Raw genomic sequence first — 13,488 nt, forward strand, 5'->3', positions numbered from 1 at the left:
ACACAGCTGACAGTGAGAGACATTTATTTTTTTGCTGAGTTTGTGTGTGTCTGTCTGGTTGAACCCTGTTTAGTGTTCCCTTTGGGAGGCCTTCTGGTTTGTGTAGACTCAACATTCATTAAATCATTCTCTTACTGTCTAATATATTTGACTCATAGGCGTAATATGCTTAGTAATGAAGTAACCTATTCACTGTCTCCTGTTTGTCCGTCTGTTTTTGGTTACTGTTGTCACGACCATCAACAGTCCTCCAAGGCAAATAGTACTGTAACTGACCCTGACATCCAATGTTGTCACGACATTGTTACAAACACACAATGCATCATGATTCAGCCCAGGCTTTCCACACAAAAAGTCTTCAGTCCATCAATGAGCTCCTTCAAGATAATTTGAGCCGTTGTTTAGTCAGTCTGTGCTCATTGAGCTATTCAGGCCCAAATGGCAACCTATTTCCTATTTTTTTGCGCAGGTTGACATGTATTGTTATGAGTCTTGTCATGGAGGCAGAACTGAGCGATTGCCCCTTAGATAGGCCAGCTACAAAGTCAACATTTGCTATATTGTAAAAATGTATGAAAACAGAAATGTGCTTTTCAGTCTTAATTTAGGGTTAGGCAGTAGGATAAGCCGTGTGGGTCAGGTAAGTGTTAAGATTAAGTTTGAAATCAGATTTTATGACTTTGTGTTGCTGTGCCAGCTAGTGACCACTATGCAGAGCTGCCTCCAGAACAAGATCCATGACGAAAAATGCAAACCTGCATGTATTGCACTACTTTTGACCATGGCCTGTAGGAAATAGGGTGCCATTTGTGAGGCAGACTGTGTGTAGTCCAGACTGATGGCAGAGTGAGGGGCTATCTGGCCTGGCTGGACTTTCTCAAAGACACTGGAAACCTGCTGCAGCTGCACCCAGACATACAGACAGAAGAATCCAGTAGCTAGGAGTGTAGTCTAGCACTGACCCAGGCTGTATAACCCTTAGGGGCTTAACCACAAAATCCTCAAATCTGATTCTGAACCTAATCCTAACCCTAACCTCACCCACACTGCTAACCCTAAATTAAGACCAAAAATCACATTTTTGTTTTTAATCATTTTTATAACACTGGCATGAACGCACAGTAAGCTATACGACTGGTATTCCTACAGGTTAGTTGCGCTAATCACATGTTGCCAGACACAGATTTGTAGGGCTAGTTCCTGTCAAACATTTTGTATAATTATTGATTGCGAGGCTATCACAAGCCTCATGAAGTCTATTTCCCTGAGCATGTGTTTGTTGTATTCCCCAGAGTTCCCATAGGAAGAAGTTTTATGTCCTGTCTATGTTCCCGTACCCCTCCGGCCGTCTCCACATGGGCCATGTACGGGTCTACACAATCAGTGACACCATCGGACACTTCCAGAGGATGAGGGGCCACCAGGTAATAAGAATATATACCATTTAGCAGATTCTTTCAGCCAAAGCGACTGGCCCTGATTAGTAGCTGGAGATACAACTGTGACAAGCTAAGCTGCCCATACTGGTAACTTTTATCATTTCTCCTTTCCACCCCTCTATGCATGTCTGTCTCTATGTCTCTGTCTCTGTCTCTCTCTCTGCCTGTCTGCCTGTCTGTCTCTATGGCTCTGTCCCTGCCTGCCTGCCTGCCTGCCTGCCTGCCTGCCTGCCTGCCTGCCTGCCTGCCTGCCTGCCTGCCTGCCTGCCTGCCTGCCTGCCTGCCTGCCTGCCTGCCTGCCTGCCTGCCTGCCTGCCTGCCTGCCTGCCTGCCTGCCTGCCTGCCTGCCTGCCTGCCTGCCTGCCTGCCTGCCTGCCTGCCTGCCTGCCTGCCTGCCTGCCTGCCTGCCTGCCTGCCTGCCTGCCTGCCTGCCTGCCTGCCTGCCTGCCTGCCTGCCTGCCTGCCTGCCTGCCTGCCTGCCTGCCTGCCTGCCTGCCTGCCTGCCTGCCTGCCTGCCTGCCTGCCTGCCTGCCTGCCTGCCTGCCTGCCTGCCTGCCTGCCTGCCTGCCTGCCTGCCTGCCTGCCTGCCTGCCTGCCTGCCTGCCTGCCTGCCTGCCTGCCTGCCTGCCTGCCTGCCTGCCTGCCTGCCTGCCTGCCCTGCCTGCCTGCCTGCCTGCCTGCCTGCCTGCCTGCCTGCCTGCCTGCCTGCCTGCCTGCCTGCCTGCCTGCCTGCCTGCCTGCCTGCCTGCCTGCCTGCCTGCCTGCCTGCCTGCCTGCCTGCCTGCCTGCCTGCCTGCCTGCCTGCCTGCCTGCCTGCCTGCCTGCCTGCCTGTACATATGCATGCACACAAACTGTACTGTCACGACTCCAGGTGAGTCACGTAGAAGCAAACAGCTGTGAAGCACTTTGTGTGCAGTCCACAAGGTCACCATCCTTCTCGCTTTCTTTACATCTTCTCTGAAATGGAAGCCCTGATCCATCGTCATTACGGCCTTGATGTTCTGTCTAGTCTGAATCACAGTTGGCATCTGTTCTGCATGAGGTGTGTGTGTGTGGAGGCTGTTTAAACTGAGAGAGATGCTGCTCTGCCTTCTTTGCCTTCTAACTCCGCTCTTAAAAGTACAATCTGGGATCTGGGAATGAGTTCAATTGTCATTTCAAAATACATTTCACCAGCCTCAACTGGTGGGGCTGCCAATTTTCTGAAAAAGGATTTGCATATTGTAGCTTTGAGAGTGCCCCCATTGTCCCTGGCCCTACGCTACACTTACCTAAGTGCTCTTAGCCACAAGACCACTTTTCAGTGGGACTACCTACGCATGGCACATTACCAGACGGGATTACGGCATAAAAAGGTTTCATGTCAAAACAATGACTCTTTCAGTTGGTGAATCCCTCTAAGAAATCTGCCTTTAAGTGTTTCTGCAGGGGTAAAACAGGGAGGGAAGCTCCCACTATCCATTCTAAGGTGTTGATGACTCTCCTCATAGAAAAGTGTGAAAGATGTGTGCTGGTGTTTAAGAGATATGATGATCAGACCGTTGGTGTCCTACAAACCAGTGGTGACAAATGACTCCCCAGAGACACCATTCGGGACCAGGGACTGTCTGTCACTGTGTCCCCTAATGCATCCAGTCACCCATAGCTTGAAATGGTTACTAAATAATTCACTGTGACCCTCACTCATTTATCTCACTCTTTCTCTCTTTTCTTCTCTCTCTTTATCTCCCTCTCCCCTCCTCCCACTCTTCCTCTCTCTCTCCCCCCCGTTTGGTGTGTGTTGTGTTGTAGGCCCTCCTCTCTCAGGCTACATCCCAAATGACACCAGATTCCCTTTATAGTACATTGTTTTTTACCAGGGAGCATAGGGCTCTGGTCCAGAGTAGTGCACTATATAGGGAATAGGGTGCCATTTTGGATGAATCCCCAGGGTCTGATTTTAATGGAGCCTGACAAAGTGATGTCAGTGTTGTGTGAGTGTGGCACAACGGGCCTGTCATTGTTTTGAAGGAAGCAGGGTTTTGTTCCCTCCCACTCAGAGAGATATGGCTACATTTGTCTTCATATGGATTTTCTTAGCAGGTAGGCTGTATCTGGGCTACCAGCAGTAAGGCTGTAATGCTGTCTTCCTAACCAATATTTTAGTTGTCGTATGGACCGTCGTGAATGACAGCTACATGCTGCTGCCCAAGGGGATATCTGTCTGTCAGCAACTGTCAGAAAGATCACACACACACACACACACACACACACACACACACACACACACACACACACACACACACACACACACACACACACACACACACACACACACACACACACACACACACACACACACACACACACACACACACACACACACACACACACACACACACACACACACCAGAGAGAGAACAAGTTGTCTTCAACTAGTTCATTCGTTCAAGGAGATTACACTTGCAGAGACGAAATCCCTTCTTTGTAGCCTAGTTGTGGTGTGATGTTTAGTAAAATCCCTTCCCTGTAGCCTAGTTGTGGTGTGATGTTTAGTAAAATCCCTTCCCTGTAGCCTAGTTGTGATGTTTAGTAAAATCCCTTCCCTGTAGCCTAGTTGTGATGTGTAGTAAAATCCCTTCCCTGTAGCCTAGTTGTGATGTTTAGAAAAATCCCTTCCCTGTAGCCTAGTTGTGGTGTGATGTTTAGTAAAATACCTTCCCTGTAGCCTAGTTGTGATGTTTAGTAAAATCCCTTCCCTGTAGCCTAGCTGTGATGTTTAGTATAATCCCTTCCCTGTAGCCTAGTTGTGATGTGTAGTAAAATCCCTTCCCTGTAGCCTAGTTGTGGTGTGATGTGTAGTAAAATCCCTTCCCTGTAGCCTAGTTGTGATGTTTAGTAAAATCCCTTCCCTGTAGCCTAGCTGTGGTGTGATGTGTAGTAAAATCCCTTCCCTGTAGCCTAGTTGTGGTGTTTAGTAAAATCCCTTCCCTGTAGCCTAGTTTTTGGTATGATGTGTAGTAAAATCCCTTCCCTGTAGCCTAGTTGTGGTGTGATGTTTAGTAAAATCCCTTCCCTGTAGCCTAGTTGTGGTGTGATGTTTAGTAAAATCCCTTCCCTGTAGCCTAGTTGTGATGTTTAGTAAAATCCCTTCCCTGTAGCCTAGTTGTGATGTGTAGTAAAATCCCTTCCCTGTAGCCTAGTTGTGATGTTTAGTAAAATCCCTTCCCTGTAGCCTAGTTGTGGTGTGATGTTTAGTAAAATACCTTCCCTGTAGCTTAGTTGTGATGTTTAGTAAAATACCTTCCCTGTAGCCTAGCTGTGATGTTTAGTATAATCCCTTCCCTGTAGCCTAGTTGTGATGTTTAGTAAAATTGCTTCCCTGTAGCCTAGTTGTGGTGTGATGTTTAGTAAAATCCCTTCCCTGTAGCCTAGTTGTGGTATGATGTGTAGTAAAATCCCTTCCCTGTAGCCTAGTTGTGGTGTGATGTGTAGTAAAATCCCTTCCCTGTAGCCTAGTTGTGATGTTTAGTAAAATCCCTTCCCTGTAGCCTAGTTGTGGTGTGATGTTTAGTAAAATCCCTTCCCTGTAGCCTAGCTGTGGTGTGATGTGTAGTAAAATCCCTTCCCTGTAGCCTAGTTGTGGTGTTTAGTAAAATCCCTTCCCTGTAGCCTAGTTTTTGGTATGATGTGTAGTAAAATCCCTTCCCTGTAGCCTAGTTGTGGTGTGATGTGTAGTAAAATACCTTCCCTGTAGCCTAGTTGTGGTGTGATGTGTAGTAAAATACCTTCCCTGTAGCCTAGTTGTGATGTTGAGTAAAATAGTTGTGATGTTGAGTAAAATCCTTCCCTGTAGCCTAGTTGTGATGTTGAGTAAAATCCCTTCCCTGTAGCCTAGTTGTGATGTTGAGTAAAATCCCTTCCCTGTAGCCTAGTTGTGATGTTGAGTAAAATCCCTTCCCTGTAGCCTAGTTGTGCTGTTGAGTAAAATCCCTTCCCTGTAGCCTAGTTGTGCTGTTTAGTAAAATTCCTTCCCTGTAGCCTAGTTGTGATGTTTAGTGAAATTCCTTCCCTGTAGCCTAGTGGTGATGTGATGTTTAGTGAAATACCTTCCCTGTAGCCTAGTTGTGATGTTTAGTAAAATACCTTCCCTGTAGCCTAGTTGTTTTGTGATGTTTAGTAAAATACCTTCCCTGTTGCCTAGTTGTGGTGTGATGTGTAGTAAAATCCCTTCCCTGTAGCCTAGTTGTGATGTTTAGTGAACTCCCTTCCCTGTAGCCTAGTTGTGATGTTTAGTGAAATCCCTTCCCTGTAGCCTAGTTGTGATGTTTAGTGAACTCCCTTCCCTGTAGCCTAGTTGTGATGTTTAGTGAAATACCTTCCCTGTAGCCTAGTTGTAATGTTTAGTGAAATACCTTCCCTGTAGCCTAGTTGTGATGTTTAGTGAAATCCCTTCCCTGTAGCCTAGTTGTGATGTTTAGTGAAATACCTTCCCTGTAGCCTAGTTGTGATGTTTAGTGAAATCCCTTCCCTGTAGCCTAGTTGTGATGTTTAGTGAAATCCCTTCCCTGTAGCCTAGTTGTGATGTTTAGTGAAATACCTTCCCTGTAGCCTAGTTGTGATGTTTAGTGAACTCCCTTCCCTGTAGCCTAGTTGTGATGTTTAGTGAAATACCTTCCCTGTAGCCTAGTTGTGATGTTTAGTGAAATACCTTCCCTGTAGCCTAGTTGTGATGTTTAGTGAAATACCTTCCCTGTAGCCTAGTTGTGATGTTTAGTGAAATACCTTCCCTGTAGCCTAGTTGTGGTGTTTAGTGAAATACCTTCCCTGTAGCCTAGTTGTGGTGTTTAGTGAAATACCTTCCCTGTAGCCTAGTTGTGGTGTGATGTTTAGTAAAATCCCTTCCCTGTAGCCTAGTTGTGGTGTGATGTGTAGTAAAATCCCTTCCCTGTAGCCTAGTTGTGGTGTTATGTTGAGTGAAATACCTTCCCTGTAGCCTAGTTGTGATGTTTAGTGAAATACCTTCCCTGTAGCCTAGTTGTGGTGTGATGTGTAGTAAAATCCCTTCCCTGTAGCCTAGTTGTGGTGTGGTGTGTAGTAAAATCCCTTCCCTGTAGCCTAGTTGTGATGTTTAGTAAAATCCCTTCCCTGTAGCCTAGTGGTGATGTGATGTTTAGTGAAATACCTGCCCTGTAGCCTAGTTGTTTTGTGATGTTTAGTAAAATACCTTCCCTGTTGCCTAGTTGTGGTGTGATGCGTAGTAAAATCCCTTCCCTGTAGCCTAGTTGTGATGTTTAGTGAAATCCCTTCCCTGTAGCCTAGTTGTGATGTTTAGTGAAATACCTTCCCTGTAGCCTAGTTGTGATGTTTAGTGAAATCCCTTCCCTGTAGCCTAGATGTGATGTTTAGTGAAATCCCTTCCCTGTAGCCTAGTTGTGATGTTTAGTGAAATCCCTTCCCTGTAGCCTAGTTGTGATGTTTAGTGAAATCCCTTCCCTGTAGCCTAGTTGTGATGTTTAGTGAAATACCTTCCCTGTAGCCTAGTTGTGATGTTTAGTGAAATACCTTCCCTGTAGCCTAGTTGTGATGTTTAGTGAAATACCTTCCCTGTAGCCTAGTTGTGATGTTTAGTGAAATACCTTCCCTGTAGCCTAGTTGTGGTGTTTAGTGAAATACCTTCCCTGTAGCCTAGTTGTGATGTGTAGTGAAATACCTTCCCTGTAGCCTAGTTGTGATGTTTAGTGAAATACCTTCCCTGTAGCCTAGTTGAGATGTTTAGTAAAATCCCTTCCCTGTAGCCTAGTTGTGGTGTGATGTTTAGTAAAATCCCTTCCCTGTAGCCTAGTTGTGGTGTTATGTTGAGTGAAATACCTTCCCTGTAGCCTAGTTGTGATGTTTAGTAAAATACCTTCCCTGTAGCCTAGTTGTGGTGTGATGTTTAGTAAAATACCTTCCCTGTAGCCTAGTTGTGATGTTTAGTAAAATACCTTCCCTGTAGCCAAGTTGTGATGTTTAGTAAAATACCTTCCCTGTAGCCTAGTTGTGGTGTGCTGTTTAGTAAAATACCTTCCCTGTTGCCTAGTTGTGATGTGTAGTAAAATCCCTTCCCTGTAGCCTAGTTGTGATGTTTAGTGAAATCCCTTCCCTGTAGCCTAGTTGTGATGTTTAGTGAAATCCCTTCCCTGTAGCCTAGTTGTGATGTTTAGTAAAATACCTTCCCTGTAGCCTAGTTGTGATGTTTAGTAAAATACCTTCCCTGTAGCCTAGTTGTGATGTTTAGTGAAATACCTTCCCTGTATCCTAGTTGTGATGTTTAGTAAAATCCCTTCCCTGTAGCCTAGTTGTGATGTTTCGTAAAATCCCTTCCCTGTAGCCTAGTTGTGATGTGATGTTTAGTGAAATCCCTTCCCTGTAGCCTAGTTGTGGTGTTTAGTAAAATCCCTTCCCTGTAGCCTAGTTGTGGTGTGATGTTTAGTAAAATCCCTTCCCTGTAGCCTAGTTGTGATGTTTTGTAAAATACCTTCCCTGTAGCCTAGTTGTGGTGTGATGTTTAGTAAAATACCTTCCCTGTAGCCTAGTTGTGGTGTGATGTTTAGTAAAATACCTTCCCTGTAGCCTAGTTGTGGTGTGATGTTTAGTAAAATCCCTTCCCTGTAGCCTAGTTGTGATGTTTTGTAAAATACCTTCCCTGTAGCCTAGTTGTGGTGTGATGTTTAGTAAAATACCTTCCCTGTAGCCTAGTTGTGGTGTGATGTTTAGTAAAATACCTTCCCTGTAGCCTAGTTGTGGTGTGATGTTTAGTGAAATACCTTCCCTGTAGCCTAGTTGTGATGTTTAGTGAAATACCTTCCCTGTAGCCTAGTTGTGATGTTTAGTAAAATCCCTTCCCTGTAGCCTAGTTGTGATGTGTAGTAAAATCCCTTCCCTGTAGCCTAGTTGTGATGTTTAGTGAAATACCTTCCCTGTAGCCTAGTTGTGATGTTTAGTGTAATACCTTCCCTGTAGCCTAGTTGTGATGTTTAGTGAAATACCTTCCATGTAGCCTAGTTGTGATGTTTAGTGAAATACCTTCCCTGTAGCCTAGTTGTGATGTTTAGTGAAATACCTTCCCTGTAGCCTAGTTGTGATGTTTAGTGAAATACCTTCCCTGTAGCCTAGTTGTGCTGTTTAGTGAAATACCTTCCCTGTAGCCTAGTTGTGGTGTTTAGTGAAATACCTTCCCTGTAGCCTAGTTGTGATGTGTTTAGTGAAATACCTTCCCTGTAGCCTAATTGTGATGTGTAGTGAAATACCTTCCCTGTAGCCTAGTTGTGATGTTTAGTGAAATCCCTTCCCTGTAGCCTAGTTGTGATGTTTAGTGAAATACCTTCCCTGTAGCCTAGTTGTGATGTTTAGTAAAATCCCTTCCCTGTAGCCTAGTTGTGGTGTGATGTGTAGTAAAATCCCTTCCCTGTAGCCTAGTTGTGATGTTTAGTGAAATACCTTCCCTGTAGCCTAGTTGTGATGGTTAGTGGAATACCTTCCCTGTAGCCTCGTTGTGATGTTTAGTGAAATACCTTCCCTGTAGCCTAGTTGTGATGTTTAGTAAAATACCTTCCCTGTAGCCTAGTTGTTTTGTGATGTTTAGTAAAATACCTCCCCTGTTGCCTAGTTGTGGTGTGATGTGTAGTAAAATCCCTTCCCTGTAGCCTAGTTGTGATGTTTAGTGAAATCCCTTCCCTGTAGCCTAGTTGTGATGTTTAGTGAAATACCTTCCCTGTAGCCTAGTTGTGATGTTTAGTGAAATCCCTTACCTGTAGCCTAGTTGTGATGTTTAGTGACATCCCTTCCCTGTAGCCTAGTTGTGATGTTTAGTGAAATCCCTTCCCTGTAGCCTAGTTGTGATGTTTAGTGAAATCCCTTCCCTGTAGCCTAGTTGTGATGTTTAGTGAAATACCTTCCCTGTAGCCTAGTTGTGATGTTTAGTGAAATACCTTCCCTGTAGCCTAGTTGTGGTGTTTAGTGAAATACCTTCCCTGTAGCCTAGTTGTGATGTTTACTAAAATCCCTTCCCTGTAGCCTAGTTGTGGTGTGATGTGTAGTAAAATCCCTTCCCTGTAGCCTAGTTGTGGTGTGATGTTTAGTAAAATCCCTTCCCTGTAGCCTAGTTGTGGTGTGATGTGTAGTAAAATCCCTTCCCTGTAGCCTAGTTGTGATGTTTAGTGAAATCCCTTCCCTGTAGCCTAGTTGTGATGTTTAGTGAAATCCCTTCCCTGTAGCCTAGTTGTGATGTTTAGTAAAATCCCTTCCCTGTAGCCTAGTTGTGGTGTGATGTTTAGTAAAATCCCTTCCCTGTAGCCTAGTTGTGGTGTGATGTGTAGTAAAATCCCTTCCCTGTAGCCTAGTTGTGGTGTGATGTGTAGTAAAATCCCTTCCCTGTAGCCTAGTTGTGATGTTTAGTGAAATCCCTTCCCTGTAGCCTAGTTGTAATGTTTAGTGAAATCCCTTCCCTGTAGCCTAGTTGTGGTGTGATGTTTAATGGTTAGACTGCCTATGGCTCTGCTCTGCTTTCAGCTTGCAGCTCATCTCTTCACAGATGGAACCAGAGCTATTGGGATTTGTGTGTGGGTGGACACATACACTTTAGCATAGCCATGCCAATGTGTTGCATGACCAAAATCAGCCCCCTCCCCTGGGACTCCTGTCTGTCAGGCTGTCCTGGATTGACAAGTCACTCCCTAATATAGATCTATGTCCACTCTGTGGGCAGGTCTGTCTCTTAGCTCCTCCTCTATCCATAGGTTATCCATAAGTTAAATGTAGGCAGTACAGTTGTAGTGGGGGAGTTAGAGACTTGACTTTGGCCCTGGGGTTGTTGTGGAGCATCGACTGTTTAAAAGGGTTGATGGTTTGCCTCTGACAGTCTCTTTGGGCTGATGTAACTTTGAGAAATGAACCGAGGCAGACAGCCTGTCCCTGTCCGTCAGGAGTTCATCTCTTCTCGACAACAGATCAGTGAGGTCCTCCTCACTACATTAGATAATGGGCACATTTAAACTGATAAAACGGCGTATTAACACGGCAAGCACATCTATTTTAATGACTGTAGGGACTTCCTTATATTTCTACAGCTACAGGTACTCATTTCTCTAGTCAATGTCTGTATGTTTTACCTCGGCACGAAGGAGCTCACTTAGACTGATAACATCCAGCACTCGGCTTTACAAATTAGGCCCAGGCAGTTACCAAGGATACCGATTTGTCCGAAGCGTCAGACTCGTTAGTCGATACACACTCCCTCTCCACTCTCCTGTCCCCCTCACCTCTCTCTCTCTCTCTCTCTCTCTCTCTCTCTCTCTCTCTCTCTCTCTCTCTCTCTCTCTCTCTCTCTCTCTCTCTCTCTCTCTCTCTCTCTCTCTCTCTCTCTCTCTCTCTCTCTCTCTCTCTCTCTCTCTCTCTCTCTCTCTCTCTCTCTCTCTCTCTCTCTCTCTCTCTCTCTCTCTCTCTCTCTCTCTCTCTCTCTACTGCTCTTCCATTCTCTTCTCGTCTCCACTCCTGCCTCTCCTTCTTTCTCTTCAGTAAGGGTTTGGGTGGAAGAAAAGTGAAGGATCAAGAAGGAATAGTGAAGGGTGAAAAGAGCTTATCAATTCTTAATAGTGTTGTGAGAAGCGGAGGGAAGGAAGGAGACACTGGTGTGAAGAAGTGGAAATAAGTGAGAAAACACATTGTGAGGAGAGGGGTGAGAAGGGTGGGACTGACTGACTGACTGACTGACTGACTGCAACCACAAGCTGGAAGCCTGTATAAACCTCTGATCACATCTGTTAGTGCTGCAAAGTACAATCAGACCAGCGCCGGTATGTTCCCTGTATAACTCACATTACAACATTAGGCCTTTATGGGCCTGTGCAGAGCCACTCTACATGCATTTGATGTTATGTTCTCTCACCTCTCTGCCTTACACTCTGGTTGGGTTTAACAGCTTCTACGTATATTACATGTCTTCGGGCATAGAACAGAGATTATGGATAATGAGACGGAAAAGGTTGACACTGTTGTGCATGTCTAAAGACGCATGCACGACAGTATTATGGTCAAATGCTCTTGTACAGCCTTCGGGCCTTGTTGTTGATGTTCTTTACTAGGGATGTGCTAGAGCACTCTCAAACCGGCCTGTGTTAAAGGGATATACTGAAAAGTCAGGTATGATATGTTCACATATGGTATCTGTGCCGGTTTGTTGTCTGAAGCACAGCTATAGCTGTATTAGTAATTGCCCGGCCTAAGGGGACAAATCAAGTTTTTTAAAATTGAATTGAACTGTTATCTTGGAGTTGTGTAAAACCCAATGGGCTGGGAAGAACAGCCAGGTGTGATATGTAACTGATTTCTGTGTAACTGTTTTTAGGTGCTAAACCCAATGGGCTGGGATGCTTTTGGACTCCCAGCAGAGAACGCTGCCATCGAGAGAGGCCTTGACCCGGAGGAATGGACTAAGAGGTACAATACAAGATATGACACAAACACCTTTCTCTCTCTCTCACACACACACACACACACACACACACACACACACACACACACACACACACACACACACACACACACACACACACACACACACACACACACACACACACACACACACACACACACACACACACACACACCCCCTAACATCCTCCTCTCCCCTGTCTGTCTCCGTCCCCAGTAATATCCAGTCCATGCGGGAGCAGCTCGACAGCCTAGGGCTCTGCTTTAATTGGGACAAGGTGAGTAATGGGAGGAGCTGAGCACCATCTCCAACCTTCCAGTCGTAGGCTCTGTGTGGGTGGATGACTCTCTTTTCTCTCGTGCGTTGTGTGTGTATCAATCATCTTCCCTCTCCTCTGACCAGGAGGTGACCACCTGCCTACCAGACTACTACAGGTGGACCCAGTGGCTGTTTGTCAAGCTCTTCAAGGCAGGACTGGCCTATCAGAAAGAGGTAGATTCGGGGGCCTTGAGTTTGTCCAATCCTTGTCATAGGCTGTGTCTCAATAGTCCAAAGTGGTTTCCTCTCTTCATCTCCTTTCCATCTCTGCTGACGAGGAGATGACAACACTTTGAACTCATGTTATGCAGTCATGCCCCTGGTATTGTCATAGGCTGTGTGTAGAACTCCAGGGAGGCAGGATGAGGGAGACACACCCCAGGACTCTCAGGCCACAGAGTAACTATGGAGCCTCCTGTGGCTTTGTGAGGAAAACACATTTTGTGTAGTAGATCACAGACAATCGGAAAATCTGTGCTGTAGTGGAGAGGTCATGTAGTTTAATCAGATGCAAGGTATTATGGCACTCATATCAGTAGACATCTGTCTCTTTCTCTGATTCGATCAGCTCCTGTGATGTTGGCTTATGTCTGTCTTTGTGTCTGTGTGTAGTTGTAGTAATTGTAATCTGTGCGTATGTGTGTGTGTGTGTCTGTGTGTGCGTGTGTGTGTTCCAGGCGGTGGTGAACTGGGACCCTGTGGACCAGACGGTGTTGGCTGATGAGCAGGTGGATGACAACGGGCGCTCCTGGAGGTCTGGAGCTCTGGTGGAGCAGAAATTACTCAGGCAGTGGTTCATTAAGACCACCAACTACGCCAAGGTAGGTATGTGTGTCTCGTGCGCATGGCAGGTGTGTTGGTGATAAGCCTGTCAGCAGCAATAAGGGTCAAAGGGCGTCCTATCACATCAATCTCGCCACCTGCGCCTGTTGGCATAATCTGATTGGCTGGCTACATTAGAGACTGTGTGAGAATGGAAGGGGGGGAGACCCCTCTGATGTCAATCACTGCAGAAACCATGGCAGCAGCTTCAGCCCTGGCTCAAGTTGGATCCGTTTTCTTTCAAATACTTTAGCTGTGATTGAGTGATCTTACCTGACACAATGGAACCATTGGAATAGTTCCAAAAGTGCAAACTGCAAAGCCCACCCATCTGGCATGTTAGACTGGGTCAATCAAATGCTCAGAGTATTTGAAAGAAAATAAATACTACTTGAACCCAGCTCTGGCTGTGTAATCAGCAGCCTGCTGAGAGTGTCATTCCCAGGCTGGCCTCG

General features: G+C 45.8%; 1 protein-coding gene across 2 annotated transcripts in view; it reads left to right on the forward strand.

Annotated features, from left to right (window-relative positions):
- lars2 (leucyl-tRNA synthetase 2, mitochondrial) overlaps nt 1-13,488 on the forward strand; it is a 47,122-nt gene that overhangs the window by 5,335 nt on the left and 28,299 nt on the right. For both annotated transcript variants that reach the window (XM_046302665.1, XM_046302667.1), the window contains exons 3-7: nt 1,293-1,424; nt 11,807-11,898; nt 12,110-12,170; nt 12,296-12,385; nt 12,889-13,032. In XM_046302665.1, the coding sequence (XP_046158621.1) occupies nt 1,293-1,424; nt 11,807-11,898; nt 12,110-12,170; nt 12,296-12,385; nt 12,889-13,032 (519 nt within the window). The remainder of the gene's footprint in view (nt 1-1,292; nt 1,425-11,806; nt 11,899-12,109; nt 12,171-12,295; nt 12,386-12,888; nt 13,033-13,488) is intronic.

This window comes from Oncorhynchus gorbuscha, linkage group LG15 (genome assembly GCF_021184085.1).
Source record: "Oncorhynchus gorbuscha isolate QuinsamMale2020 ecotype Even-year linkage group LG15, OgorEven_v1.0, whole genome shotgun sequence".
NCBI lineage: Eukaryota > Metazoa > Chordata > Actinopteri > Salmoniformes > Salmonidae > Oncorhynchus > Oncorhynchus gorbuscha.